The 27735-nt window shown below is 52.3% G+C and overlaps 3 protein-coding genes and 1 long non-coding RNA gene across 8 annotated transcripts; 2 read left to right on the top strand and 2 right to left on the bottom strand.

Annotated features, from left to right (window-relative positions):
• Window positions 1–3578: 3578 nt before the first annotated feature.
• Window positions 3579–6776, bottom strand: GALT (galactose-1-phosphate uridylyltransferase). Its single transcript, XM_004473656.5, has 11 exons — window positions 6651–6776; window positions 6208–6377; window positions 5950–6025; window positions 5813–5861; window positions 5562–5691; window positions 5359–5415; window positions 5094–5216; window positions 4677–4809; window positions 4491–4574; window positions 4031–4185; window positions 3579–3760 (listed from the first exon to the last, which is right to left on the bottom strand). The coding sequence occupies exons 1-11, from the start codon at window positions 6721–6723 to the stop codon at window positions 3680–3682; spliced, it is 1131 nt and encodes a 376-aa protein (XP_004473713.2). The 5' UTR covers window positions 6724–6776; the 3' UTR covers window positions 3579–3679.
• A 712-nt stretch (window positions 6777–7488) lies between these two features.
• LOC131279466 (uncharacterized) lies at window positions 7489–11994 on the bottom strand. Of its 2 annotated transcripts, none has more exons than XR_009186837.1 (2): window positions 11860–11994; window positions 7489–9599 (listed from the first exon to the last, which is right to left on the bottom strand). It is a non-coding gene; the product is annotated as an uncharacterized lncRNA (long non-coding RNA). The 2 variants fall into 2 exon arrangements; XR_011649423.1 differs by lacking the exon at window positions 11860–11994 and adding an exon at window positions 11338–11724.
• On the top strand, window positions 11851–19236 carry SIGMAR1 (sigma non-opioid intracellular receptor 1). Of its 3 annotated transcripts, XR_009186836.2 has the most exons (5): window positions 11873–12138; window positions 12276–12476; window positions 12609–12701; window positions 16878–16987; window positions 19220–19236. XR_009186836.2 is itself a non-coding variant. In XM_004473659.5 (4 exons), exons 1-4 carry the CDS (start codon window positions 11988–11990, stop codon window positions 13629–13631), a joined length of 672 nt encoding a protein of 223 aa, XP_004473716.1. In that variant the 5' UTR covers window positions 11851–11987; the 3' UTR covers window positions 13632–14489. The 3 variants fall into 3 exon arrangements, 2 of the variants coding, with proteins under 2 accessions (XP_004473716.1, XP_058158001.1); XM_004473659.5 differs by lacking the exons at window positions 16878–16987; window positions 19220–19236 and adding an exon at window positions 13405–14489 and having other exon boundaries at window positions 11851–12138; XM_058302018.2 differs by lacking the exon at window positions 19220–19236 and having other exon boundaries at window positions 16878–17142.
• A 482-nt stretch (window positions 19237–19718) lies between these two features.
• On the top strand, window positions 19719–27425 carry ARID3C (AT-rich interaction domain 3C). 2 transcript variants are annotated; one of them, XM_058302920.1, is made up of 7 exons: window positions 19719–21018; window positions 22910–22982; window positions 24719–24902; window positions 24997–25256; window positions 25961–26143; window positions 26374–26463; window positions 26899–27425. In XM_058302920.1, exons 1-7 carry the CDS (start codon window positions 20707–20709, stop codon window positions 26997–26999), a joined length of 1203 nt encoding a protein of 400 aa, XP_058158903.1. In that variant the 5' UTR covers window positions 19719–20706; the 3' UTR covers window positions 27000–27425. The 2 variants fall into 2 exon arrangements, with proteins under 2 accessions (XP_058158903.1, XP_058158904.1); XM_058302921.2 differs by having other exon boundaries at window positions 26374–27425.
• Window positions 27426–27735: the final 310 nt, after the last annotated feature.

Below are 27735 nucleotides of genomic sequence, written 5' to 3'. Positions count from 1 at the left end.
AATTGTGAATAAAGCTGTTATTAACCCTTAATAGTCATCATATATAAAGTGATGCTACAAATAAATAATAAAAGGAAAATGAACAATTTTAAAAAGTGGGCAAGAGACTTAAATAGACATTTGTCCAAAGAAGAAATGCAAATGATGAAAAAAACACATGAAAAAAATGTTCAACATCATTAGTGATTAGGGAAATTCAAATCAAAACCACAATGAGAGATCATTTCATGCTTATTAGAATGGCCACTATTAAAAAAAATAGAGGGGAAGCGGACTTGGCCCAGTGGTTAGGGCATCCGTCTACCACATGGGAGGTCCACGGTTCAAACCCCAGGCCTCCTTGACCCGGGTGGAGCTGGGTCCATGCGCAGTGCTGATGTGCGCAAGGAGTGCCGTGCCACACAGGGGTGTCCCCTGCGTGTATAGGGGAGCCCCACGCACAAGGAGTGCGCCCCGTAAGGAAAGCCGCCCAGCACAAAAGAAAGTGCAGCCTGCCTAAGAATGGCGCCGCCCACACGGAGAGCTGACACAGCAAGATGACACAACAAAAAGAAAGGGGCACAGATTCCCAAGCCACTGACAACAACAGAAGCGGACAAAGAAGAAGACGCAGCAAATAGACACAGAGAAAAGACAACTGGGGTGGAGGCGGGGGGAAGGGGAGAGAAATAAATAAATAAATCTTAAAAAAAAAAAAAAAGGAACTACAAGTGTTGGAGAGGATTTGGAGAGATAGGAAAGCTTATTCACTATTGGTGGGAATGTAGAATGGTAGAGCCACAGTGGAGGACTGTTTGGAAGTTCCTAAGGAAGCTGAATATAGACTTGTCATGGGACCCAGCAATACCATTGCTAAGTATATACCCAGAAGAACTGAGAGCAGTAACACAAACAGACATCTGCACACGGATGTTCATTCACAATTGCCAAAAGATGGAAGCCCAGGTGTCTGTACGAAAGGATAAACAAATTGTGGTGAATATATATGATGGAATATTATGCAGCAGTAAGAAGAAACAAAATTGTGAAGCATAAGACCACATTGATGAACCTGGAAGACACTATGCTAAGTGAATCAAGACAGACACAAAAGGACAAATACTGTATGATTGTGCTATTATGGACTAAATATATTGTGTAAACTCATGGAGTCAGTAACTAGAATATGGGTCACCAGAAAATAGATTGAGGTTAGGGAATGGAAGTCTGAGGGATAACCTGTGCAGAACTGGTAAAAAGGTTGTTTGTTCTTTGGAAATGAATAAAAAAGGTAGGGAAGTAGACATGGCTCAACTGATAGAGCATCTGCCTACCATATATAAGGTCCAGGGTTCAATACCCAGAGTCTCCTGGCCCATGTGGTAAGCTGGCCCACGCACAGTGCTGCCATGTGCAAGGAGTGCTGTGCCATGCAGGGGGTCCCCTGCATAGGGGAGCCCCATGTGCAAGGAGTGCGCCCCATAAAGAGAGTCACCCTGCATGAAAAAAGCACAGCCAGCCGAGGAGTGGGGTTGCACACACAGAGAACTGATGCAGCAGGATGACAGAACAAGAAAGAGATACAGTTTCCCAGTGCTGCCTATTAATACAAGTGGACACAGAAGAATACACAGCAAATGGATACAGAGAGCAGACAATGGGGAGAAAAGGGAGAGAAATAAATACAATAAATCTTAAAAAAAAAAAAACAGAAAAGGTGGAAGCAAAGCACAGTGTTTGTAACTAGCAGTGCTACTATATAGGTATGACAGTGGTTGAAAGGGAAAGTCTAAGGTCATGTATATTAGTAGAAGGAAAGCTAAAAATTTAACATGGGACTATACAGCATAGTAAAACCTCATGCAAAATATGAATATAGCTAATATATTGTACATATGACTATTTTCTTTGAAACAAATGTATGTTAACATCACAAGATGTTAATATTAGACAAAAATACAATCGAAGCAAAACATGGACAGTAGTGTATAGTAAATATAATCTTCCATTAAGGGTAAAAGGAAAAAAAGAAAGTAGACAAAAGGTACTACATACTGTTTGACTACATCTGTACAAAATACAAATATAGGGAAGTGGATATGGTTCAAGTGATAGGGCTTCTGCCTACCATATGGCAGGACCCAGGCTCTATCCCTAGGGCCTCCTGGTGAAAAAGAAGCAAAGAAAGCGTGCCTGCACAGTGAGCCAGTGCCCATGTGGTGAGCCGAGTGCCCATGAGTGCCTGTGCAGTGACCCAAGTGCCCACACATTGAGCCGAGTGCCTGCATGGTGAGCCAAAGGCCCATGCGAGTGCCCACATGGCGAGCAAGTTCCCATGCGTCAAGCCAATGCCCACATAGCAAGCCGAGGGCCCATGCAGTGAGCCAGTGCTCTCACAAATGAGTCACGCAGCAAGATGATGACACAACAAAAGAGAGACAAAGGGGCGAGTCAAGGAAAGTGCAGCAGAAACCAGAAACTGAGGTGGCACAGCTGACAGGGAACCTCTCTCCACATCAGAGGTCCCCAGGATCGAATTCCAGTGAATCCTAGAGAAGAAAAGACAAAAACAGAAATAGATACAGAAGATCACACAATGATGGACACAAACAGCAAAAAGAGCAGGGCAAGGAAAGCGGATTTGGCTCAATGGATAGAGTGTCTGCCTGCCGCATGGGAGGTCCAGGGTTCAAACCCAGGGCCTCCTGATCCATGTGATGAGCTGGCCCATGTGCAGTGTTGATGCGTGCAAGGAGTGCCATGCCACTCAGGGATGTCCCCTGCATAGGGGAGCACCACGCACAAGGAGTATATTCCATAAGGAGAGCCACCCAGCGCAAAGAGGGCAGCCTGCACAGGAATGGTGCCGCACACACAGAGAGGTGACGCAGCAAGATGACACAACAAAAAGAATCATAGATTCTGGGTGCCGCTGACAAGAATACAAGCAGACACAGAAGAACACACAGCAAGTGGACAGAGAGCAGACAACTGAGGTGGGAAGGGGAACAGGAGAGAAATAAATTTAAAAAATAAAATCTTTTTAAAAAGAAAAGAAAAGAGCGGGGGGAGAGGAGGTGCAGAGGGGAACGGGAAAAAATATATAAACAAATTAGAAAGATAGAAACAGAATAGCACCTCTACCGCAGAGGAAGCAAAGCAATAGGTGATTTATTAAGGGCTTTTTAGTTTGTTTTTATTATTTTTGGAATAATGAAAATGCTCTAATAATCACTGAAGTGATGAATGCACAATTATGTAATTAAATCAAATACCATTAATTGTATACTTTGAATGGATTGTGTGCTTTATTAATATGTATCAATAAAACTGATTTTTTAAAAGGTTTAAGCTGGAATGTGAGTACCCCAATTTAAGGATGTAGCTGTTATGCTAGAATGAAATCTATAATATATGCCAGACAGGATAATGAGTTATTGATTTTGTGCCGAGATTTGGGGCAGGGGACAGGTTAGAATTTTTGAAGTTTTTGCACATATATACACAAAGAAAAGTTGTGACTGGAGCTGTGCCTTCTAGCCTTCAACCCGAGACCCTGAGGGTTAGAGTTCACACTCCTGCGGCGTTAGAACATATGATTAAAGTTTGAGAAGCATAGTTTTATTGATCCCACATCTGCCCAAACCCCAAGCCCTGGTTCCCTTGGGCAGAAGGAGTCAGAGCCCTGTGGTCAGCGTGGTTAGGCAACGGCTGCTGTCTTGCCCTCTTTCTGCTCCAGGCAGTAATGAACCTCAGGAAGTGCCCTTAGTCTCTCTGCAGCCTGGAAGGGGAACATGGAGTAATCAGGAAGGATGAGGACAGCCACAAACGGTGAGATGGAGTCCTGAGCACTAGAGGAGAGCCTGAGGGGTTGAGGTGCAGGGGATAAGGACTTCTGGAGTCACTGGAGAATAAAGGAATTGAGTAGCTCCTAAGTCCCTAGGGATGTCCAGGTTGTTACGGGGGTTCTGAGGGTTATGACTGTTGGGATCTCTTGAGGATGTAGGAGGAAAAAGGGGATCTGGGGGCCCAGAATGCTCCAAGTCTTGACCTGCTCAGGGGTGAGGTCCCTCTGAGCCTGGGCCAGCATCTCATAGCCAACCATGAATTTCCGGATAGTGGCAGAGCGCAGGAGTGGAGGGTAGTAATGAGCGTGCAGCTGCCAGTGGTCCCAGCTGGCTCCAGCGTCTGGTCCCGTGGGGGCCCCTAGCAAGAGGAAGGCATCAGGTTGGGGAGAATCCTTTCTCAGTTCATTAGCCTATCCCTACTCCAAAACCAAGCCAAAGACCTGAATACGACATTTCCCAGTATCCCCCACCAGAGAGGAGCCCAAGCATCGGAAAGCACGCTGGGAGACAGTTTCATCAAGTTTGCTGCCCCACCCTCAGTCCCAGCATCGCTGTTCTGGACACCTGCCCCAGCAAGTGCTTCAAGGCCTTCTAGGAGTTGTAGTCCACTTGGCTGGACAGCCAGGAGCCCAGAGATAGAAATGGATGCTCAGAAAGCCTCACCGTGCCAGCCCATGGAGTAGGGAAAGGACGTCTCAAACAGGTTGTCGTACTTGGTCAAAAGCTTCTTCATGATGGAGGCTAAATCTGGAACCAGAGCCTGACTATCAGCCTGGGGCCCAGATGCCAGCCCTGCCAGAGCCACCCCTACCCAGAGCCTGGCCCCAGGGCCCCAAGTGGGAGACTCACCGTCACGTTCTGCAGCGGTCAGCTCAGGTAGCCGCCGCACGTGCCGACGGGGCAGCAGCAGTGTCTGGAAAGGCCACACTGCCCAAAAGGGGACCAGCACTAACCAGTGCTCGCTGCTTAGAACCAGACGTTCCTGGACAGACAGAATGGAGATGAGGTTATCAAGCCAGATGTGGAGGGGTCAGCAAATACATAGGGGAAGCAGAAGAAAAAAAATGTATCCGGAAAATAATGGCTTCTCACCACCTCCACCACTACCATCCTAGTCTAAGCCACCATCATCTCTCCTGGAAATTATTGCTATGGCCACCTATCAGGTCTCCTACTAGCTGCCTTCTACCCACTCCTTCACACACCTCTCTCTTTTGGGGTGAGAAGGCTAGGACTCCTTGGGGACAGGGCCTGGATCTCTCCCACCTTCCTGAGCAGCTCCTGGTGGCCATACTCCATTAGCAGGGGTCTTCCATGCTGACTCCGATAGGCTCGCTGAGACCGCTCCTCACGTTGGGCAATATCTGGCAAGAAACTGCTGGCCCACACCTGTTAAGGGGCAGGAGCAGAGAGGAGCAGCCCCCACATCAATAGCACACTTCCTTTGCCCCCTCCCTTAATTCAGTTTCTCTCCCCACACTGCTGACTGGGACCTAGCCCAGAAACCAACTGGAGCCCCTGGCACACTCACCTGGCAGTGGGGGTGTGGGTTGGAACAGCCCATCATGGCTCCTTTGTTTTCAAAGATCTAGTGCATAGGGGTAGGGCACTTTAGTAGCCAAAAAAAAGCATCAAGTCAACCCCCTCCCCACCGCACCCTCAGTGGTCACTCCCCAGGACCAAAGCTGCACCACCTCCTTCTGACCACCCAGGGGAGAGGGTGGCCTCACAGACCTGCACCCAAGGGTACTGGGCACCCAGCTCCTCTGTGACTGAGGCCCATGCATCCACGACAGCCCGGATCTCGGGGACCGACATGAGTGGCAGCGTCACATCCGACCAAGGGTGGAAGCACATGACCTTACTGAGGGGAGGGAAGGGGTTGACAGAGGGACAGGGCATGGCTGTGCTGGGGACAGAGCCCACCACCGTGCTCAGTCCAGGCCCTGGGCTGAAGGGTGTTACTGGGGGAAATGCATAGTTACCAAACTCCTCGAGCAGCCTCTGCTTGGAAGAGGGGGTGATCACTGGGTCCTGAGAGAAGGGGGTGTCACTCTGCAGCAGAATCCCACCAAGAGGCCCAGCCCCCTTCCCTCACCAGCTGCAGCTGAGGCCAGCTTACCAGGATTGGGGGCATCAGGCTGCAGAGCTGGGAAGTCGTTGTCAAACAGGAAGGTGCCATCGTAACTGGGATTCACCTACCAGCAAGGAGGGCAAAGGATGGACTAGAAGCACTCGCTGCCCTGTCGCACACTTCACCTGGTGGACTTCCAGGGCTAGAGAGGCTGCACCGGATTTGAACCAGAAGGATGACCACTGCCTCTGTGGGTGAGGGGCAACTCTAAAGGGGCGGGTGGGGATGTGGACGCTAAAGGCTTACCTCGCCATTGGCCCGTGTAGCCCCTGGGCACAGAGGGTTATGGGGGTCGTGGCGGGGCACTTTCTCTAGAAGTGGGGGCTCCACTTGTCCCTGCCAGGGCCGCTTCATGCGGTGAGCTGACACTAGCACCCACTCATCCTGCAGCGGGTTGTAGCGGATATGCTGATGGTCTGGGGGCAAATGGTCAAGGTCAATGAGTCTCCCTCTCTCCCCTGGGTCTCACCCACCAGCGCCCTCTGGGCCCCGCCGGCTGAGGGGGTCAAAGGCCCGGGCTTGGAACTTGCCAGCGCCGAGTGGCCTGCAACCCAGCACGGCCGTCTTTCTTTGCCTCTTCGGCCCTGCGGGGGGTAGCGCGCGGATCTTGGGGGCAGAGGGCGAGAACCTCCTAAGGAAGGGCCGCCCGGGCTCCACGTCTCTGCGAGTCCCGGCCGCCCTGCAATTACCGCTGGCGCGGAAAGTTGTTGCCGTGCAGTCCGCCTCTGACGCCGGCTCCGAGCCGGCTCCGCTCCGCGACATGAGGTCCCCCGCGGGGTCCGTCTGCGCCGCCCGCCGAGCCTCCTCTCGCGCTTCCCTCGCTCGGCCTGCCCGCCCCCAGCCGCGCTCCCAGCCGCGCTCCCAGCCCCGCTCCCCAGCGCGCCGCCAGCCCGTGACCGCGGGAGGGCGCGGCCCGGCCGCTTGGGGGCGGCGCTGGGGGCGGTCCCGCGCTACCCGGGAACGCAGTGATCCTGCAACTCCGCCCCAGGGCCTGAGGCCCGACGCTGGAACAGACCTTTGTGAAAGCTTCCTGCAGCGGAGTCCCTCGGCGCAGAGATGCCTACAGCACCTGTCTGCATTCATTCATCCAACAGATATTTACTATCTACCACGTGCCAGGGGCCTAGGGTCCCAGTGGGACAAGGAGTGGCCCCGCGTGCACAAGTCAAACATGGACACCCTCCCCCACCCCCAGCTTCCCTTCTAGGACCTCGGATCCACAATCACCTCAGTCTCCTCACAGTGGAGGAGGCAAACTTGGAGAGTGGGAGGGCCTTAATCTGCTGTATCTGAACTCTGGCTTTAAGTGTGACCAAGGTACTTCACCCTTACCGTGCCCCATCCCCCCAGGGGGCAGAAACAGGTTTGGAAAAAAGGACTAAATTACCATATTCTCTATCACACACACACACACACACACCCCAAAAGCACAAGAAGTGAGAAGGTCAAGACGACTCTAAGACAGAGGTTCTTAACCTTGTTTGTTCCACGGACCCCTTTGCCAGTCAGGTGAAAACCACAGACCCCTTTCTGAGTCCACACTATACTGTGTATAATTTAATAAATATATCACACCCACACCAACACATCCCCATAAGAATAATGTTTTTTGAATTTCACCTCAAGGTCACAGACCCCTGGTAAAGAACCCCTGCTCTGAGCTAGCTAAAGGAGTGAGAAGGGCAGGACCCCTCTTCCCCTCTCCAACTTTTCCTCGGAGCAGAACAACTGGCTAACTCTAAGAAATAATTCAAATCAATTCCTTCCCTGGCACTTTTAAATAGCCATTCAAATATTGTGTAAGCCACCTCCTCTTCGCAGACGGAGAACAGAGGACTCAAGGGCACCCAGAGGATGAGAGCCAAGCTGAGATTTGCCCTAAGTCTCCCAGGCTCTTCCCACTGCCCTGAGATGCCTTTGAGACTTCACTGGGACTCAGCACAGAAGCCTAGTGAGCTGGCGGCAGGGCAGTAGTGTAACCGAAGGTTAAGAAGTTACAAATAATTGTGATACTATAGAGTTGCTTTTTTAAAGTTAGCCAAAAGGGTTAATATCCAAAATTACTGAAACTGGAGAGACTGACTTTGCCCTTTGTATGGTGGCCATTTCCAACCAAAAACCTGCCATTGCAATGGTTACTCCAGACTCCAGACAGATCTTACTTTTGTATATGAACATTCCTATTGAAAGAGTGACCACTCCACCTTCCTCTTTTTGATATCCATATGAAAAACATTGTAGCTGATCCTTGTTTTTGATATCCCCCTCTCCTAGATACCTTGATCTGGGATAAGGATTATAACTTTGTGACTCGCCCTAGTTTGGTTGCTTTCCCCATCCTGTTCAGCCCATTAATGTCTATTAATGAGAGAACCTGTGCGCCCCAATTACTCATTAGCATTCTGATATTATAAAATATTAGAATTTCTGTAAATCGAGGAGGCCGTTTTGGGGCCATCTAAGGCAGTCGACTGACCTCCTTTGCGCAAACAAACTCTCTTTGAAACTCCAGTGTCTCTGGAATTGGCTTTTAAGGCACAGCTAGAGAACAAATCCACGTTTGTTCGGTATCAGTAGCTGGGAGGCCCTACCCTTCCGCTAGGCCAGGCTAGGCCAGGCCAACCAGGTGCTTTACAGATGAGTTGGAAAACCCGGGTCATTGGTCATTTACATGATCTTTGCCCTAGTGCTCTGAGACTAAATAGAAAGAGGCCAATCTAAGAGGTGGAAGGCAGGGAGCAGGGGGTTGAGAAACGGAGATTTTACCTGTTTAATCTGCCTACTAGCTGTTCATGGAACAGGAGACAGGAGCAATATACTGGGGGGTAGGGGAGGAGTAGGGGAATAGGAAATCTGTTTTTAGGCGCTCTCAGCTGTCTCTGATGTTTGAATGACCAATGCTGCTGTGCCATTCCCTGGATCATGCCAACTAACTCTTGACCCCCTTCAGGGACATCTTTTAAAGGACATCTTCAAACCTCTCCTCTTTTTGGGTCCTCCCAAGGTCACTCCTTTGGGGAAGAGAATGGCTGGGATGGAGCTCACCTAACCCTCTCCTTCCCAGATTCCAGAGGTGTGATTTCTGCTGTAGTAGAGACCTGGAGAAGATGGCTGTTACCCTCTGTCTCTCGGTCCCTTTTCTTTTATTTCACAGTGTGTCTAGAGAAGCTTTCTGAAGGACTAGGTAGAAGAGCTGCAACCCAGACAGACCCAGAGGGCTCTGCCTAGAAGTGGGGGACAGAGACCAGATTTTGGGCTAGTTCCTTCTGCCCAGTGTTCTTAGAAAGTGGTCAGCTCAGGAATGCCACAGAAAGCTAGAGCCAGTACAAAAACAGACTCCTTCAATCCTATTCTCCTCTAGACACTTTCGATCTTTGTCTTTCCTATCTTGGCCAAGTTTCTCAAAAAAGTAGTCTATCATCACAGCCTTTCCATCTCTTTTGCCCTACATTGGTCAAGGCAAGTAAACTTAGTTGCTATAACGAACAACTCCCAGAGCTCAGTGGCTTATCACCACAGTCCATTGTTGATGGGGGGTTGGGGTCTGTTCCATGCAGCATTCAGGAACCCAGACTTCATCGATCTAGTGGCTCTGCCATTTCCTAGGTCTTCAGAATTGTCCTCTAGATTCTTTGTATCTAAGACAAAAGATAAGGGAAGAGAGGGAATATAAAGAATTTCATAGTAGATTTTAGGAGCCAGACCTGGGAGTGATGGGTATCATTTCTGCCTATATTTCATTGGTCAGAACTCAATCACATGGCCCCATCTAATCAGAGTAGACTGTGAAATGTAATCTGGCTGCCCAAGAGCAAAAGGAAATGGATTTATGAACTTATAGCATTGTTTTCTACCATAGGCCCCTACTGAGAAATGTAGTGACCATTTCCCATCATCTTTTTGGACCTCTTAATTATATTTGACTGATTTGACCCTTCAAGCAATCACTTCCATGTGTGGAAAACAGTCAGCTCAGGAGTGCCACAGAAAACTGGAGGCTTTCCAATTCTCTTCTCTGTTACACTGTACTTATATACCTAACACATATAATACTTACCAGAGCCATACACTACTCACTTTATAAATATTAACTCACTTAATCCTTTGAGGTAGATACTTTTCTCATTTTACAGATAAGAAAAGAGAATCACAGAGAGTTTAAGTAATTGCCCTAATCACAAAACCAGTAGGTGGCGGGTGGCTTTGAACCCAGGCCATCCAGTTCGAGAGTTTATTTCTTAACCATGGCACTATGCTGCTTTCTCTCTTTTGCTTCTCTTGCTTTTTGCTCTTTTTCCTCTGCCCATCCTTTAACTGTTGTTATTCTCTAGGGCTCTATCCTTGGCCTTATCTTATTCTCTACTCCCTGCCTATATGATTTTATCCACTCTAGGTTTTAATTACTGCCTTTTCTGTAGGCTCCACAGTGAGATCTCTGAGTTGAGGTGGGGATTATGCTTGCAATGTTCCTGACCATATCCCCCAGCAGTCACTACAGAACTTGGCACATACAAATACTGAGGAAATACCTGTTGATTTAATGAATAACAACTCCCAGCTTCTCTGGCTCCAGACTGGATCTGAGCTCCAGGCCTGGACACCTAACTGCACTTTGGACATGAACAAGGTTAGTCAAGTAATAGGCGTGAGAGGGAGGAGGAGTTAGGATGGAGGGAATAGGTATCCCAGGAAGAGGAAATCAAGTCCTGCCAAGCCTATTCCAGAGTACTTCTCGAGCTCTCTTCTTTTTTTCATCTCTACAGATACAGACCCCCTCTTTTACCCTGGCTACAATCACAGTCTCCCTAACTCTCATCTTACTCCTTTCCAATTCAACCTCCACTCTGTATCCCTCCTGACAATATCTGATCCCACTAAGGTAGACAACTTAGCCGTGGAGGAAGACCAATGGAAAACTATCATCAGATAGTAGTGAAGGGCTGTGATGGGAGACCCGCCCATCACCTGACCACCCCATGCTTCGCTGACTCCTCCCCTGGCCAATTGCCACTAAATTGAAGTTTTCAATCCCAGGGCAGCGTAAGGCACAACCACTGAGGGCGTTGGAATTTACAAGTCCTCATTTACATGGAGGGGGCAGGAGGGGGAAGGCCAGCCTTATAAAGCAGCACCCCTAGCCCCAGCAGACAGGACTCTTATTAGCACGCCCAGGAGTCCTATCTTGAGTGCGTACTTTCGCTTTGCATTAAATTCCCTTGCTATTATCTGACTAGTCCTTGAACTTTCTTACGACTGCGTAGAGAATCTTCCCCCCTCAAGGGTAAGGTCTTTCTCTAAGACTTCCCAGGGCCCCACCGACATCACCATCACCTCCCCGCAGATAACCCTCGGTGGTTTACAAAGCCCTACGCTCACATTTTGTGCTTCATTACAAAGAACGAATTGTAGGCCCTTGACGACCCCAAGCTATCTCTCTTCTCGGTGCCTTCGTCTCGGGGTAGTTCCCCTTGGCTGTAAGGCCTTTTTCATCTCTCTCAAAGACGCTGCTCAGGTGTCACATCTCCAGATAGCCTCCCCTAGGGCTCCCGACTTGAACCGCCTCCTTCCCCGTTCTGTGCTAGCAAAGGCGGGTCTTAACCATCACTGGTTCCGTAAGGCTCTCCTTCCGGGCTCGCCTGTTTCACCAGCCAGGGAGGCCCCGCAGACCAGGGCATTCTTGGTTTCACCGCCGCTCACCCCTTCCCCCCGCAGGGTGGGCTCGGAGAGATCCCGCCTGGAGGCGGCGGCGCGAGCAGCTTGGACGGCTTGGCCCCGCCCCCTCGCCTCACGTGCGCAGGGCCATCCCACCCCTCCGCGCTCCCGCCGAGGAAATGGTTCAACCCGAGGGGGCGGTGCCGGGGCTCTTAAACTGTTCCGATTGGCTCGGGCGAGACATACCACGGCGGTGGCGGGGGAGCTGGCCGTGGACGGCGCGCCGCGGGCTGGGACACAGTGTCAACCGCTTCAGGCTCCAGTTCCGCTCGTAGTCGGCCCCCTGCCAGGTGCTGTGCAGGCCGCCCGGCGGGATGCAGTGGGCCGTGGGTCCGCGGTGGGCGTGGGCTGCGCTGCTTCTGGCTGCCGCCGCTGTGCTGGCGCAGGTCGTCTGGCTCTGGCTCGGTGCGCAGAGCTTCGTCTTCCAGCACGAAGAGATAGCGCAGCTGGCGCGGCAGTACGCGGGTGAGCGGGCGGGTGGGGGTGGCACGGGCCGAGCCCCGGGAGCCGGGGCCGGGCGGGGGGCGGGACGGGCCGGCGGCGCCACCCGGGAGACCGGGACCCGGGCTAGCTTGACTCCGCGGTTTCTCTGCCCTCGCCAGGGTTGGACCACGAACTGGCCTTCTCTCGGCTGATCGTGGAGCTGCGGCGGCTGCACCCAGGCCACGTGCTGCCCGACGAGGAGCTGCAGTGGGTGTTCGTGAACGCGGGCGGCTGGATGGGCGCCATGTGCCTTCTGCACGCCTCGCTGTCCGAGTACGTGCTGCTCTTCGGCACCGCCCTGGGCTCCCGCGGCCACTCGGGTCAGTGCTGGCGGCGGGCCGGACCGGGAAGCTGGGGCTGTACAAAGGCCCGGGCCCTTCTTTCTGATCTTTGGCCGGCCGTGTGATGGCGCGGATACCCTGATATTCGCTGTCCATCTGATTGTCCTTCAGGGCGCTACTGGGCTGAGATCTCGGACACCATCATCTCTGGCACCTTCCACCAATGGAGAGAGGGCACCACCAAAAGTGAGGTCTTCTACCCAGGTGGGTAAGGAGGCCTTGTCAACGGTGTGTGTCCCCTCACCCTGCAGGTGCTCACAGTTGGGGGAAGGAGCTATGGAAATGGAAAGGGGTGCATTGGGGGGGGGCATGGTTCCCAGACCCCCAGATAAACCACAGGTAGTTTGGTTGGGGCAGGGTTGTGGGTCCCCCACTGCTTTCCTTTATCAAAGGGAAACAGAACAGCTACCTGTTAAACATGTCTGATTTTTATTTGCTAGATTTCACTCAGTCAATATCAACAGTTGTTGAAAACACAGCTGGGTAGTCAGAGATGCTCTCGTGGCTCCAAAGACAAGATAGACAGTTGTCATCTTCTTCTTTTCTTCTTTATTTATGTAATCAAACAATTTACATAAAAAGTAGAGCTTTGGACTTCAAAATAGTTTTGATCGAGTGATATAAACATCACAGGCATTGTGATTCAACAGCTACATCTCTCAGAAGGTCTCATAAGTCTTAAAACCATCCTTCCCTGTCTAAAAGGTCCAGCCAAAGTTGAGCTAAATTTCTGCTTTACTTAGTGGAGCTTGGCAATGCAGAATTTCGTGACTCCCATACAACGGCCAAGTGAGGTGGAGGTGGGATGGGTCGCCTTCCCCTAGACAGCCCATGGGCCAGGGAGGCTGCAGTGATGGAGGGACAGAACAAGACTGGGCTCCTCACATGGGTGCTCCCTGTCCTCTAGGAGAGACAGTGGTGCACGGTCCTGGCGAGGCAACGGCCGTGGAGTGGGGGCCAAACACGTGGATGGTGGAGTACGGCCGGGGTGTCATCCCATCCACTCTGGCCTTTGCGTTGGCTGACACAGTCTTCAGCACCCAGGACTTCCTCACCCTCTTCTATACTCTTCGCGCCTATGCCCGAGGACTCCGACTTGAGCTCACCACTTACCTCTTTGGCCAAGACCCCTGACCAACAAGGCCTGGTGGAGGACCTGTGGATGGACAGGAGCGGGCAGGCCCACGCATGCCCACTTGCTGGAGCCCATATGCACAGAGACATACACCATGCCAACACTGAGTTCCTGGTGTACAAGCAGGGACATACATGCTTATACAGCCAAACACAGACCCGTGGGAACATATGGGACACATGCAGATACAAGACCCATGTGGATGGCAGCGCCATGCACTCACACCCATCCGGAAGGGAACCCTACATATACCAAGGGGATGATTCATGTTCAAACACACATATCACGAGCTTGACACCAACTCAGGCCTTTCCAGAAATTCCCTGCCCCCGATGAGAGCTCTGGAGTTAAGGGTGGGGGTGGGAATTATACTCTGCCTGGGTCTGACCTCTCAATCCAGCAGCAGTTTATGGGGTGAGAGGGAAAAGGAGCTGCCCTTTAGAGGCTCCCTTCCCCTGCCGCTCTGATTCCCTTCTCCTTCATGACCCCTGTCCTCACCATAAGCCTTATCCCCATTCCACACCCCAGCTATGCAAGTGCCCCTGTGGCCTATCCCCCTCCCCTCAGCAACCAAGTCAGCTGGGGAACCAGAGAAGCATGGAGAATGCTGAGGTCAGGGTCCTTTCTCCCTGAAAGACCCCCATTCTCCTCTCGGGGGGTATGATGGGGAGACTGGTCTCAGCCCAGGGTTGTTGTCTCCTGGGGAGGACTTGGAGAGATGGGCTTAGGTCCAAGGAGCTATCCCTGGCTTAGTGAAGGCCTGTGCTCCACAAACAACCCCATCACAACTTCCAGACACTGCCCCTGTTGCATTCTCTGTCCCTCCTGTCTGTTAATAAAGACCTGTTGAACAGTTACATTTTGTGTATGTGTGTCTTAGCAGCAGGAAAAGCCGCTAACTCCTGGGGGACCTCGGGAAGGCCCCTCCTTTGCTGTTTGCCTCAGTTTCCCTATCTATAAGATAGTGGTTTTGAACTATAGTAGAGACTCAAACTTATTTGTGTACAGAATCATCTTGAAGGCTCTCAAATTCCTGGACCCAGTCTCCAGAGATCAGTTCTGTGTTGAGGCCTTGAGATCTGCACATTTAATAAGATCTACTCCATCACAGTTGTGAACAATTTGAGAAATTCAGAGCTGCATGATGTGTGCATATTGGCCTTGTCTCTGTGCCAGTGCAGTGCTAGGAACAGTCATCAGAATCCATGCCCTGTCCATCGATGGCCACAGGGTGGCGATGTGAGCCCACTTTTGAGCTGGAAGAAGCAGGGTAGCTTCTCCCATCTGCATTTTTCAGGTTTCCCAGGAGTTCCTGTCACTCCCACCCAGTTCCTCCTCTCTATGGTCTGCTTTCTCCTGGCACCCCCACTTCTATGTCCTGGCAATGTCTGAGATAGGACCAGGGCAAGAGTGAGGCAAAAAGAGTGCAAGATTTAAGGAGACACCCACTCCCAGATACCCTGTACTTGCCTTCTTAAATTTTGCAACCTAGGTGCCTCACTTGCTTCACCCTAGTCCTGGTCCTGCTCTGATGTTGAGTAAGACCCAAGCCACTCCCACTTTTTAAGGCTCCAGGTATATTGAAAATGGAAGAAACATGGTTATAGAAATTGTACATAATAATTTGATATTCCATTTAAAAATACAAATGACTATATAAACTCATTTGGGAACAAAATCAGATGTCTAAATTTGTGACTTTGAATGAACATAAAGCCCGGGCAAAACAGCCTGTGACAAGCCCTGGCTGGGGCCTCTCCATTGATGACTGATTGCAAACTCAAGCTTCTGGAGGTTTGTCCCCACCTGTAACCCAGCTCAGCCTCCAGACTCAAGCAGGGATATCCCAGCTTCTCCTGTAAACAGTCCTTCCCTCTTTTCCACATAGAACTAGGCTCCTGGGCCCCTCTGGGTCTCTGTTGCTAAATCCAGTGGTTGTTTCTTAGTTTTCAACTTATATTTGACACAGTTAATCACTCTTAAAACATGCAATTCTATTGACTTCCAGGTCACCATTCAGTTTTCTTCCTTCAATGCCTCTGGATCCTTTTTATCCCCTCCAACTCCGACTTCCCAGGGCTTAGTCATCAAACTTCTTCTGTGTCTGCATCCACTCCCAGGCAATCTTGACCATGTTATGACTCTAAATACCATTTATATGTGTGGTTTTTTGTTTTTGCTTTTGTTTTTGAAGTACCACTGAGGTCTGGGGATTGAACCTGGAACCTCATATGTGGGAAGCTGGTGCCCAACCACTGAGCCATATCAGCTTCCCTCATTTATATGTTTTGACTCCCAAATTTTTGTCTACAGCCTGAACCTCTTCCCTGAGCTCCAGAATCGGATATCTGATTGCCTCTGTCTCCACTCAGCACTTCCATTTGGTTGTCTAATGGGCATCTCAAACTTAAAATGTCCAAAGTGAACTGGTTTCTCTCCCAGTCCTATGCTCCTGCAATCTTTACTGTCTTAGTTAAGGGCACCTCCATTTACTAGCTGTCCAGGCCAAAAACCTTGGTGTCATCTTGGACATTTCTCATTCTCTTACATCATACATCCAATCCATCAACAAGTCCTTGTCAGTCTTATCTTCAAAACAAATCCAGAATCTGTTCACTTCTTGCCACCTCCCCTGCTACCACACTGGTCCAAACCACCATCATCTCTTGCCTAGATTACTACAGTGGCTTAAAAGGTCCTTCTGCTTGCTTCCTGTGCATGGAGGACTTGCCACACAGAAGACATAGTCAGACTTTCATTCTCCTCAGATATTTCCAATGACTTTCCATCTCATTCAGTCCTTTCAAGGGTCTACCCCAAGATCCATGCTACCTTAGACCAAACATCCAAGCCCACACTGACTTCTGCTACCTTGTTCCAGTCCAGTGGCCTCCTTGCTTTTCTTTTGACCCATCAAACAAACTTCTACCTCAGGATATTTGCACCCACCATTCTGGCTGCAATGTGCTTCCCTGAATATCCACATGACTCTCTTCCTCCTTCAATCCCTGCTCAGTGAGTCCTTCACTTAACACTTGTATAATAGCAGCCCTTCAGGAGTGGTTTAAAAATATGTCTACAAAATTTTGATCCTCCTCTCTTTAAGGGATTAAGCCTAATTCCTTTCTGCTTGAGTGTGGGCTAGACTTAAATACATTTAACAAATAATATATGGCATTAGTGACAGTGTGTGACTTCCAAAACTAAGTCATAGAAAGCACTGCTGCCTCTATTCTCTCTCTCAGATTAGCTCCCTCTGGGAAAGGAAAATCAACTGTCATGTTGGGAGGACACTTCAGCAGCCATAGGGAGGAGTCCACGTAGAGAGGAACTGAGGCCTCCTGCCAACAGCCACGTAAGTGAGTCATCTTGGAGTGGATCCTCCACTTGACTGAAGCCTGGCCAACCTTTCTATAGGAGAGATACTGAGCCAAAACCATCAAGCTAAGCCACTCTCAAATTTTTAGCCCACAGAACTGTAATAAAATAAAAGTTTGCTGTTTTAAGCTACTAAGTTTTGGGGTAATTTGTGACATGGCAATAGATAACTAATACACCCTCCTCTTTATATTCTCCCCAACCCTGCTTTATTTTTTTTCCACAATATTTATCACCATCTGACATACTACATATTTCCCCCCTAGAATTAAACCTCCACTATAGTAGGGACTTTGTTTTGTTTACTCACCTGTCCAAGAGTCCCTGGCACATAGAAGGTGCTCAAAAATATGTGTTGGCTTTTAGGTATTGTATTAGCCAGGGTTCTCTCCAGGAAAACAGAACAGATAGACAGTTATTATATATTATTATTTAAAATATTATATATGATTTAAAATATTATGTATATCTTATATACATATATAAAAAATAAACATTATGAGATTCACTACATGAATTGGCTCACATGACTGTGGGGATAGGCAAGTCTGAATTCTATACGGCAGGCTGCAAGCTGGGAATTCCGATGAAGGTTTCAGTGAATTCCCTAGGAGAAGCTGGCTGGCTGAAGTAGAGATAGACATTATTCGTTCTGACTGCTGAAATCTTCAGTTCTCCCTTTAAGGCCTTTGACTGATCAGATATGACTTTTCTCATTTCTGAAGGCAATCGCCTTTGGTGATTGTAGATGTAATCGGTCATAGATGCAATCAACTGACATGATTTAAATCCACAAAATACCCCCTCAGTAACAATCAGACCAGTGCTTGCTTGACCAAACAACTGGACACCATAACCTAGTCAAGTTGACACATGACTTAACCATCACAGGTATATACCCCCAAATAATTGAAAGCAGAGACTGAAACGGATACTTGCAAATCAACATTCATAGTAGCATTCTTTACAATAGCCAATATTCAGAAACAATATATGTCCATCAGCAGATGACTGGATAAACAAAATATGGTACCTCCATACAACGGAATACTATTCAGCCATAAAAAGGAATGAAGTTCTGAAGCATGCTCCACAGAAGCCTTGAGAGAGGAGTGGGGGCGTGGGGAACAGGACATCAGTGCTGACAGTGGTAGGATCAAGGCTTCTTGCTAAGGAGACCTGATGGGCTGTGAGATATGAAATCTGAGCAGGTGTGAAAGGAGGTGAGCTTCAGTGTGTCCACGGATAAGTCAAAGAGAACAAGGACTTAGTGCTAAAATGGGAGTTGGACTTGGGGAGAAGGCTGGAGACTAAAGACAGGCAAGTAGGCGGGTGCCATCCACCATGGGGTCCTGGTGAGGAGAGCTGGTGGTCTGGGTTAGGACAGGGTGTGTCTGAGAGGAAGGGACTGATTGGAGGAGGGTGGGGAAAGGAGGGAAGTGGCAAAGATCACCTCTAGATTCCTGCCTCCTAGAGGAATGTGTGCCTCATGATGTAAGGTCAGAGGAGGACCCCTGTGTGGATTAGTGAGTTTCACACCCAGGCCATGTGTCGCCCCTGCAGGCACCTGTTGTTCACTTACATACATGGCAGCACCTTAGGGTGACCTTCATGCTTTTTGGAAGGTTGGTCCCCAAGGACACAGGAAGAAACCAGGGAGTGTTTGAGGGTGCCTGAGAGCAGTAAGTGAGGTCCAGATGCTGAAAGAAATTGTAGCCAGCCACACAGGATCCGCAAGCAAGGAACATCATCCCAGCATCTGGGGTATGACTGGGGGTGAGGTGGGTGGGCACCAAGCAGTTGGTCCAATGGGTCTGAAGATACTGATTAGACATGAGAGTCACACACTCATGAATAGAGAACATGTGTGAAGATGAGCAAAATGCTGATCACTGTTGAAACAGGTTCTAAGCACCAGGGATTTGTTATATGTTTCATTCTTTTGCCTATTTCCATAATAGAAAGTAAAAAATAATGGTTAAACAAAAAACTGTATGGCTCTGTATCTGTGTGTGGTGGGGGTATCCTGTTGTTAATGAGTAGTCAATTCAGAGGCCTCTGCCTGTGAGAACACAGGTGTGTGTCCACCGCCACGTGCACTTGTGCACACTGCAGTGTGCATGTAGTTGGGGACAGCACCAGGGCAGGATAGGAGGAGAAGCTTCTGCTCTGGTTAGCTACTCCCTACTCACCCCAGCTTCCTGCACAGTGACTGCTAGAGAGCCCCCACGGAGGCGACCACATAACCACGTGAGTGCCACCCGGGAGCTGTGTGCCTAAACTTGTGACAGGGTGTGTTGGTGTGTGCACGCGCCTGTTTGCGTGTGAATGCCTAGTATTGAGTGTAGGTGCGGGGGACCGCGACTCGTGAGCCTGCGCGGGGCCTTGGTCCGAAGTCCAGAGGGTGGACTCCTCACTCTCCTTTGCACGATTCCCCGCACCTCTCCCCCACCCTCTCCCCACCGAATCTGGCTGTGAGGAGGTGGGGCTTGGCGGGGTGGCGGGTGGAGACACCTGTTGGGGGGCTGAGAGCTGCAGAGCCCACCCGGACCTCGCCCCCTGAGCCCCGCCCGCCCTGCCCGGCTCGGGTCCCGCCCCCGCGGCGGCCGCCGGCAGATCTGCGAGTGAGCGCCCGGCGGCCAGAGGAGCGCACGGTGGCAGGAGCGCACGGCGGGAGAGCCCGCGCAGGGAACCCAGCAGAGGCGAGGGCCGCCCGGACGCGGGCGGAGCAGGGCAGCACCGTGGAGACACCCGGGGCAGCGGGCCGCGCCAGGCTGGTGAGTGCGGCCGCCGGGCGCGGGGAGGAACAGGGGGCCGTCGCGACCCCGCCGCCCCTGGCAGGCCGGGCCCGCTCTGTCCTGGGTTTTGCCCCGGCCGCCCTCTATTCCCACGACTCTTGGGTCCTCGTCTTGCGTCTCTACCAGTCTCTACCCGGCCTCTCTGTTTCTTGTCCCTGACTCTGTCTCGCCCCATCTCGTTCTGATCTCTAGCTTCTGTCTCTCATTGCGTCGGTCTTTCCTTGTCCTTCGCAGCCCGGGTCTCACTATTTTCTCTCTCAGTCTGTCTCTATCCGTCTCTCTGAGCTTCCTGCCAGTTAGGTCTTTGATATCTATCTCTCACTACTCTCTCCCTCTCTTATCCTCCCTGTCTCTCTACCCACACTATCTTTATCAATCTCATCTCTCCCCATCTCTGTCTCTCCATCTTTGTCTCTGCTTGATGCCTGTCTCTTCCCATCTCCGTCTCTCTCCCTCCGTCTCTCCCCACCTCTCCTGGTCTCCCTATCCCATCCCCATCTCTATCTGCATATTTCCCTGTCATTGTCTCTGTTGAATCTCTCTTCCCCCTCCCTCTCTCTCTCCCCCGTCCCCCCAGCTCCATCTCTCTCTGTCTTTGGTTCCCGTTGCCCTCTCTGGTCTGCCCGGCCTTTCCCTCTCCCTGTTCTCAGTCAATGCCCATGCGGTCCCCCTGGCCCCGGCTCTGTCTCTCCTGCTCCCACCTCTCTGTCTCTGTCATCTCTGGGAATGCTGTCTTTCTGCCTCTTCCCTGCATCCATGCCCATCTCTCCTTGTGTCGGGGATTGTGGGGCAGAGGGCCCAGCACCCATGATTCCCTCCCCCGCAGGCGGCCCTCTCCTCGGGGCCCCGCCTGGTGCCAGGGCCCCCCCCAGCCGGGGGACTGCGCCTGGAAGCCGTAATGGAGGCCCTGCAGAGGCAGCAGGCAGCCCGGCTGGCCCGGGGGGTGGGGCCACTGGCTCCTCCCTGCCCGCCGCCACCAAGGCCTCCCCTGCCTGGACCCCGGACCCTGCAGGCCCTTGAGGGGGCCTTGGGGGAGGTTGGGGCTGAGGAAGAGGAGGAAGCCGAAGAGGAGGAGGAGGGGGAAGAAGACGGGGCAGAGGAGGAGGCAGCTGAAGAGAGCCGTCAAGGGGCCCAGGGCCCCAGCTCGCCTGCCAGCCAGCCCCCTGGACCTCATCCTCATGAGTGGACCTATGAGGAACAGTTCAAGCAGGTAGAACCCCCTAGATGCCGGGCCCTCCCCCTTTCTCCCTTTGGGGCAAGAGCATTACTAGGTGACCAATAGACCAGACACCCCTCACTGTCCTCTGCACAATGGTAAGAAAGACAGAGACACAGAGACCTAGAGAGTGGGAATACTGGTGGATAGATAGTGACAGAGTGGAAGAGACAGATACCCAGAGACACGGAAAGGGGTGCATATGCACACGCTAAATGAGAGAGGAAGAGGTGCAGGACGGAGACCTCCAGAAACATGGAGACAGACAGACTGAAGGCCCTGGGTGGGGATGGAAGGGAAGGTGGGCAGAGGTATAGGGACCCCCAAGAAGTCCTTGGAGGAAGTGGAGTCTGGAAGGTGGGAGTTCCAGAGTCAGCACCGCCCCACCTGACCCTCCCACGCATCAAGTCACAAAGTCACATTCCAGTGACGAATGGGGGTGCCCCAGACTGGTGAGCTGTGTCTGGACCCAGAATGGAGGTTGCTACTCCCTTGGCAGGCTGGTCCTCCCTCCCTCTTCTATAACTGCCCCCATCCCAATCCTCCCTGGCCTGACATGATGACATCCATGGGTGACAGTTCCTAGTCTGTGATGGCCACTATAGCTAAAGTGTGTCTGAATGGTCCTTGTGCAGCTGGGAAAGACAAGATCTTGATTTGAGGTCTGTCCTTGATTTGAGGTCTGTCCTCCCTGCAGGGCCCTTTTGGGTGCTATTCTAAGGCTGCTACGTCAGGCTATCACTAGGAAGAAGTTCTTCAGGGCTATGTTTCCCAGCAGAGTGTTATTCATGGAAGTGACTCTATGTGTGTTGTTCTAGTAGTATTACTTGTGTAGGTTGTTGGTCTTGGATATTTTCCAGAAGTGTTCATCTGTGGCTAGTACTCTGTGGCATCGGTGTAAGAATGGGAGTGTTCCTTAGGGGTCTGTCACTCTGGAGATGTGGCTCTAGTGGCTATTTCTCCTGGGTATAATTCTGGGGAGTAGTACTTGTAGAGACTGTGTGTTGTATGTGGGTATTTATCTAAGATTTAGGGCTCAGTTGTGGATATTGGGTTTGTTACTCATGGATATTTTTTACTCTGAGAATTCTTATTGGGAATGGGTGTCACTCAGATGCTGTTGTTCTGGGTAAATGATTCCATTACTCTGGGGATTGTTCTGTTTGGGTGGTGTTTAGGAGGTGATACTGGAGGTGGGGTTCTAGGTAACTGGGAAGGGGTAGAATGACTGTTGGATCCTACAAACCCTGATCCCAGATGTCCTGGGAGGCACAGGGCCAGTACCACTGTGGCAGCTTCTGCAGTGGGCAGGGTCACTGCCCCTGGAGGAGACCAGACTAGAGGGTGGGCAGGGGGGCCCCAGGCTTCAATCCAGCAGCTTCTGGGCATCTGTCCTGGCTGAAGGATAGGTTGGAAGGATCTCTGCCCCTCACCCCAAGACCTGCCAGACAAGGATGTGAAGAGCATAAAGCCCTTGCATGAATGAATGAGAGAGGGAATGCGTGCCTCAGTTTCCTCAGTGTGGAACATAGACCTAGCCTGGCTTGCTCCCTAGGGCTCTCCGGTATCCCCTGGGGTGGGGGAAGACTCAGTCCCAGAGGGCAGGCTGAGCCTCCCCTGCTCCTTCCCGCCTCCTCTCTTCCCCTACTCCTCAGATGGGGATTTGAGTTGCCCAGGGCACCACTAACCAGGGCTGTTCTATGTGTATATTAGAAAAAGGCACACCTACCTGGCCCAGGGGGAGAGAGCCCAATGCCAGGGAGTCCACATTTCAGACCCTACTCGCCCCTTCAGCTGGGGGTTATTGTGCAGGGTACAACCTGAGTTGGGGTCCTGGGGGGAGGGGGATTAGCACAGTTGGGAAATGATCCTGGTCCTTTCCCAGCTCTACGAGCTCGATGCAGACCCCAAGAGGAAGGAATTTCTGGATGACCTGTTTAGCTTCATGCAGAAGAGGGGTGAGTGGGGTGATGCAGGGGAAGGACTCTGGTCTCCAGGTTGGGTCCTCCCTGCAGAGGCCTGAGCTGGGAAGCACCTGTCCTCTGGGCCCTCAATAGCATCTTTAACCTCTGACCCTGCCCCCCTCCTCCGCCTCGGGATTAATTAGTGGACAGCCCACTGGCAGGGATGAGCATGGGATCAATTGGGAGGGTGAGAGGGAGGACTGGTGAAGGGCTGGCCTGGGGTGGGGGAGTACCAGGACCGGACACTGGGAATGCCTTGGTCCTCAACCACAGGCCACCTTCCAGGCTTGTCTCCCTTCCATTTCCCCTTGCCTCAGGGAGGGATCACCCCATGTGTTCTACAGCAGGAAGGACTAGGGTTAGACTGAAGGAAGGACTTCCCAAAGGGTAGGGTGGGGACTATGTGATTTGGCGTTCTGGGGGAGGAGGAATTCTTTTCCAGAAATCTCAGCTGGAAGAGAATGCAAGAAGGGTCCAGGAGGGGAGCAGGGTGGGCAGCAGTCCATCACTCCCTTCTCCCCAGATTCATGGGCCCGAAGACTGACTCATTATCTCTCTCTACAAAGCTAATTAACTCACTCCGAGCGCAGCCTGATAAGCCGCTAATTAACTGGCTGCACTGCCGCCCTGCCCCCTCCCCTTAGTGCAGCTGCTGGCCCAAGTCCCTCAGGTCCCCTTTTTGGGTCCCTTCCTTCCCAGGTTCCTCCGGCGGGGCCCCAGGTCCTTTTGCTCCCCAGGGACGTCCAGCCATTCCTGTTCCGGTGCCGCCTCCCTGCCCCTTCCTCGACGCCTTCGCCCCGCTGGGCTGGGGGCGCGGGCTGAGACGTCTGAACGAATCCCAGCGCCGCCGCCCACCCCCTTCCAACCTCCCCACCACCCTGCCCACCTCGGGATCTGCCTCCCTCCGGTCCCTGTCTCCCTCCGCGCCTGCTGAGGGGGAAGGGGTCCCGCGGGGCCGATAATTTCCCCCCATTAATCAGGCCGCGGCTAATTGTTCGGGTCCGAAGGCGGCGGCGGGAGGGGACGGGATCGGTAAGGAATTAACTGGGGCCCATCGCTCAGCGCAGACAGGCCCCTTTGTCAGGACTGGCCCGCGCGGGCGACCGGCCTGCGCACGCCGCGGGAGGAGGCGGGGGCGGCTCCTGCAGCCGCCCGCCGCCCCCAGGCCTCCGGGCAGCCGCCCTGGGGCCGCTACTTAGCGGAGCTGCCACTCTTCAGCACTGTCGGGAAGTCCTTCCTAAGGTCTACCCCAGGGGTCGGAAAACTAGGACCTGCGGGCCAAATCCAGCCCCCCTGCGATTTAAGAATGGATTTTACATTTTCTAAATAGTTGGGGGGGGGGGGGATCAAAATAAGAATAACATTTCTGGACGTGTGAAATTCAGATTTCCGGGTCCACAAAATAAAGTTCTATTGGAACACAGCCACGCCCATTCCTTTAAGTTTCCTCTTGGCAGCTTTAGTACTACAGGGGAGACCATTTGACCCGCAAAGCCTAAAATATTTATCATCTGGTCCTTTACAGAAAAAGCGTGCCGACCCCTGGTCTGGCCTCCTGTCCTTCCAGCTACAGTGGAGGCGCCGGGGGTCCGCGGGCTTGGCCCGTAATCCCACCCCCCCAACCCTCCATCCCGCCCCGCTCCCAGGCCTCGCCCAGGCCTCGCGCCCCAGCCCCCGGGCAGGCAGCGTCTCGGTCTTAGGGCACCGACTCTCTGCCCATCTCCCACCAGGGACGCCCGTGAACCGCGTACCCATCATGGCAAAGCAGGTGCTGGACCTGTACGCGCTGTTTCGCCTGGTGACGGCCAAGGGCGGCCTGGTGGAGGTCATCAACCGCAAGGTGTGGCGGGAGGTCACGCGCGGCCTCAGCCTGCCCACCACCATCACCTCGGCCGCCTTCACGCTGCGCACCCAGTGAGGCCAGGCGCGCGGGCGGGCGGGCGGCGGCGGCGCGTGGGGCTGGAGCCGCGGGTGCCAGCCTCCCGCCCCGCCCCTCGTCCGCCCTCAGGTACATGAAGTACTTGTACCCGTACGAGTGCGAGACGCGGGCGCTGAGCTCCCCCGGGGAGCTCCAGGCCGCCATCGACAGCAACCGGCGCGAGGGCCGGCGCCAGGCTTTCGGCGCAGCGCCACTCTTCGGCTTGGTGGGGCCGCCCCCTCGGGGCGCGCCTGGCCACGCCCCCTCGGCGCCAGGCCCCGCCCAGGTCTCCGTCCCCGGCCTCCCCGCCCACGCATGCGCAGAGATGAGCTCAGGCCCCATTAAGAAAGGTACGGTATCGAGCTGGGAAGTTTTCAGCCATTATTTCCTGAGATATTCTTTCTTCCCCCTTTTCCCTTCTTTTCTCCTGTCACTCCCGTGGTACATATGTATGTTCAATTCCCTGAGGCCCTGAGCCCCTCCTAAGGGGGAAAGCGTGGAGGCTTAGGGGACTCTGAGGTGTAGGAAGCACCGAAATATAGGGGATATTAAAATATAGGGGACTCTGAGGTCTCGGAGGCATTGAGGCTGAGATATGGGGTCTAATGAGGACTCAGGTTTGGGGGGTCACTGAGGTTTAGGGGCCCTGAGATTTGGAATCAGTGAAGCCTTGGGTCTCTGGGTACGGGTCACTGCAGTGTGAGGGTGAAGCTCAGGAAAAGGCCCTTTACCCAGAGCAGCTCCATTCCATACCTGTCCTTCCAGGGCTCCTATTTGCATTTAGTGTGTGTCTCCTGTACACACTATCTAACAACCAAAAGCAAGGAATCCCCCAAAATGGCCTTCTCTCCTAAATTGTCTTGCATCAACCTAGACATACATATCGGCCCTTTGGACTCCAACTTCAGTGCCTCTAGGCTGAGTCTCTGAATGGGAGAGAGTTTCACTTGGTTTGTAAATTTGGGTGATCTCTCTTGGTCCCAGGCTTGGGGGAGAACCAAATATAGAGAGGGGGTTGGTTGGGCCAGGGTTGCTAAATGACCTGTTCTTTCAGAGGAGAGCAGAATCCCCACCCATCACCTGGCGCTGCCTGTGGGCTTGGCTTTGGGACCTGTGCGAGAGAAGCTGGCACCGGAGGAGCCACCGGAGAAGAAGGCTGTGCTCATGGGGCCCATGGATCCACCTCGACCTGGGGCACCCCCCAGTTTCCTGCCACGTGGCAAGGTCCCACTGAGGGGTGAGGAGGGGCTTATGGATGAGGGAGCTTCAGGCCTCTGCACTGAGGGAGGACACATAGATTGCCTGATAGATGTTAGAAGCGGGCACACAGAGCCCTCTATAGACAGTTGTCTGAATACAGGTATGGGGCTGAAGCAGGATGAGAGCTGTCTATAGGGATGGTGGGGGCACTTCTAAGTCTGAAATCTGATTCCCAAAACTCTGATCCCCCTGCCCCATCCTGGACAGAAGAGCGGCTGGATGGGCCTCTCAGTCTGGCAGGCAGTGGCATCAGCAGTATCAACATGGCCCTAGAGATCAACGGGGTGGTCTATACTGGTATGGGTGCTGTAGGCTGTCTACACTGGCATGGGGTCAGGGGTATTTACACTGGCATGGGGATTTTAGACTCTTTACTAGCATGGGGTTCAGAGATGTCTAAACTCGCATGGGTAACATGGGGTTTCGGGGATTGCTACACTGGCATGGGTTAAAGGGGGTGTCTACATGGCATGGGGGACAAGGCATGACCTTTCTGGCATGGGAACCATGGGATATCTGCCCTGTCACGGGCCCATGTATCAGTGTAGAAATTTCTTGTTTACCCATTCACAAAGGAATCTCTCACTGACACAAGGGGCTTGTCCTCTCTGGTTTGTGGCAGGGGTAGGTGTGTGGTGTTCTAGGAATCGGGACACTTACTTTTGTTCCCCTTCTGTTTCTGTGCCCCACCTTCTCCTGCTTGTGTTTTCCTGTATTCTCTCCTCATCCCAGGCGTTCTCTTTGCCCGCCGCCAGCCTGTGCCGGCTTCCCAGGGCCCAACTATCCCTGCACCCCAACCCCCCACAGGGCCTCCTTCCGGCGCCTCATCCTGAGAGTTCCCATTCAGAACTAAGAGTCCCAGTGCCACTTCTGAGGGGGGAGGAGACACTGCTACCTTGGTTCTTCCAGGGAGCCCACTTTGGGACCCAGCCCTGGGAGGTGACCACCCCCCTCCCCAACCCTGTGCTACGTGGGCTTGAAGCCAAAGAGTTTTCTTTCATACATCTACCTCATTATAAAGGGAGAGCCCCTCCTCCATGGCCGACTCCAGCAGTGTCTACCAAAGAGCCTTTCCCCCATGCCCCCAGTAACCCTCATCATTTCCTTCATGTTTCCCTGGTATCGATGTCATCTCTAGGATCCCACCCCTTTGAGTCAGCTCCACTTCTCTTTCGGAGCCTGGTGAAAGGTTGGATTGGGAGGTGTGGAGAGGCTTTCTTTAGGCAACATCTGGGTAATAAAGTTGCCGTTCTTCACTCTCTGGTGCCTCCTCTCCTTTTGTTTGGGGCAGGGGAGGGGGGAAGGAGGAATAATGTGGTATCATATCAAGCTGAATCATACTGTCTGAGTTCGAATCCCAGTGCTATCACTATAGCGGGTGTTCTTGGGCAATTCAGAACCTCAGAAGACTCCAAAAGGTTATGGCAACTCAAGATGCCGTCTATGGACCTATGGGAATGGACCTACCTTGAAATAGCGGGTATATACACACAATCTCAGAGAACGGGGTGAGGAAACCTCTTTGGTACCATGGGATTAGGAAAAGAAAGGCAAAGGTGTCTTGACAGC

The sequence above is a fragment of the Dasypus novemcinctus genome, chromosome 8 (assembly GCF_030445035.2).
Source record: "Dasypus novemcinctus isolate mDasNov1 chromosome 8, mDasNov1.1.hap2, whole genome shotgun sequence".
In the NCBI taxonomy this organism is placed as follows: Eukaryota; Metazoa; Chordata; class Mammalia; order Cingulata; family Dasypodidae; genus Dasypus; species Dasypus novemcinctus.
The sequence above is the reverse complement of the archived record's forward strand: the minus strand, read 5'-3'. Positions and strand labels throughout refer to the sequence as shown.

What these genes read in the sequence shown, in the direction of transcription:
- GALT (XM_004473656.5), bottom strand. Translation starts at nt 6,723, where the DNA reads ATGTCGCGGAGCGGAGCCGGCTCGGAGCCGGCGTCAGAGGCGGACTGC. An exon ending in AACAACTTTCCGCGCCAGCG is followed by an intron (nt 6,378 to 6,650) that starts GTAATTGCAGGG and finishes ATTTGCCCCCAG; the next exon opens with ACCATCAGCATATCCGCTAC. An exon ending in ACCAGGAGCTGCTCAGGAAG is followed by an intron (nt 4,810 to 5,093) that starts GTGGGAGAGATC and finishes CTGTCTGTCCAG; the next exon opens with GAACGTCTGGTTCTAAGCAG.
- SIGMAR1 (XM_004473659.5), top strand. Translation starts at nt 11,988, where the DNA reads ATGCAGTGGGCCGTGGGTCCGCGGTGGGCGTGGGCTGCGCTGCTTCTG. An exon ending in GGGCTCCCGCGGCCACTCGG is followed by an intron (nt 12,477 to 12,608) that starts GTCAGTGCTGGC and finishes ATTGTCCTTCAG; the next exon opens with GGCGCTACTGGGCTGAGATC. An exon ending in AAGTGAGGTCTTCTACCCAG is followed by an intron (nt 12,702 to 13,404) that starts GTGGGTAAGGAG and finishes CCTGTCCTCTAG; the next exon opens with GAGAGACAGTGGTGCACGGT.
- ARID3C (XM_058302921.2), top strand. Translation starts at nt 20,707, where the DNA reads ATGGAGGCCCTGCAGAGGCAGCAGGCAGCCCGGCTGGCCCGGGGGGTG. An exon ending in TAGCTTCATGCAGAAGAGGG is followed by an intron (nt 22,983 to 24,718) that starts GTGAGTGGGGTG and finishes ATCTCCCACCAG; the next exon opens with GGACGCCCGTGAACCGCGTA. An exon ending in TGGCAAGGTCCCACTGAGGG is followed by an intron (nt 26,144 to 26,373) that starts GTGAGGAGGGGC and finishes CATCCTGGACAG; the next exon opens with AAGAGCGGCTGGATGGGCCT.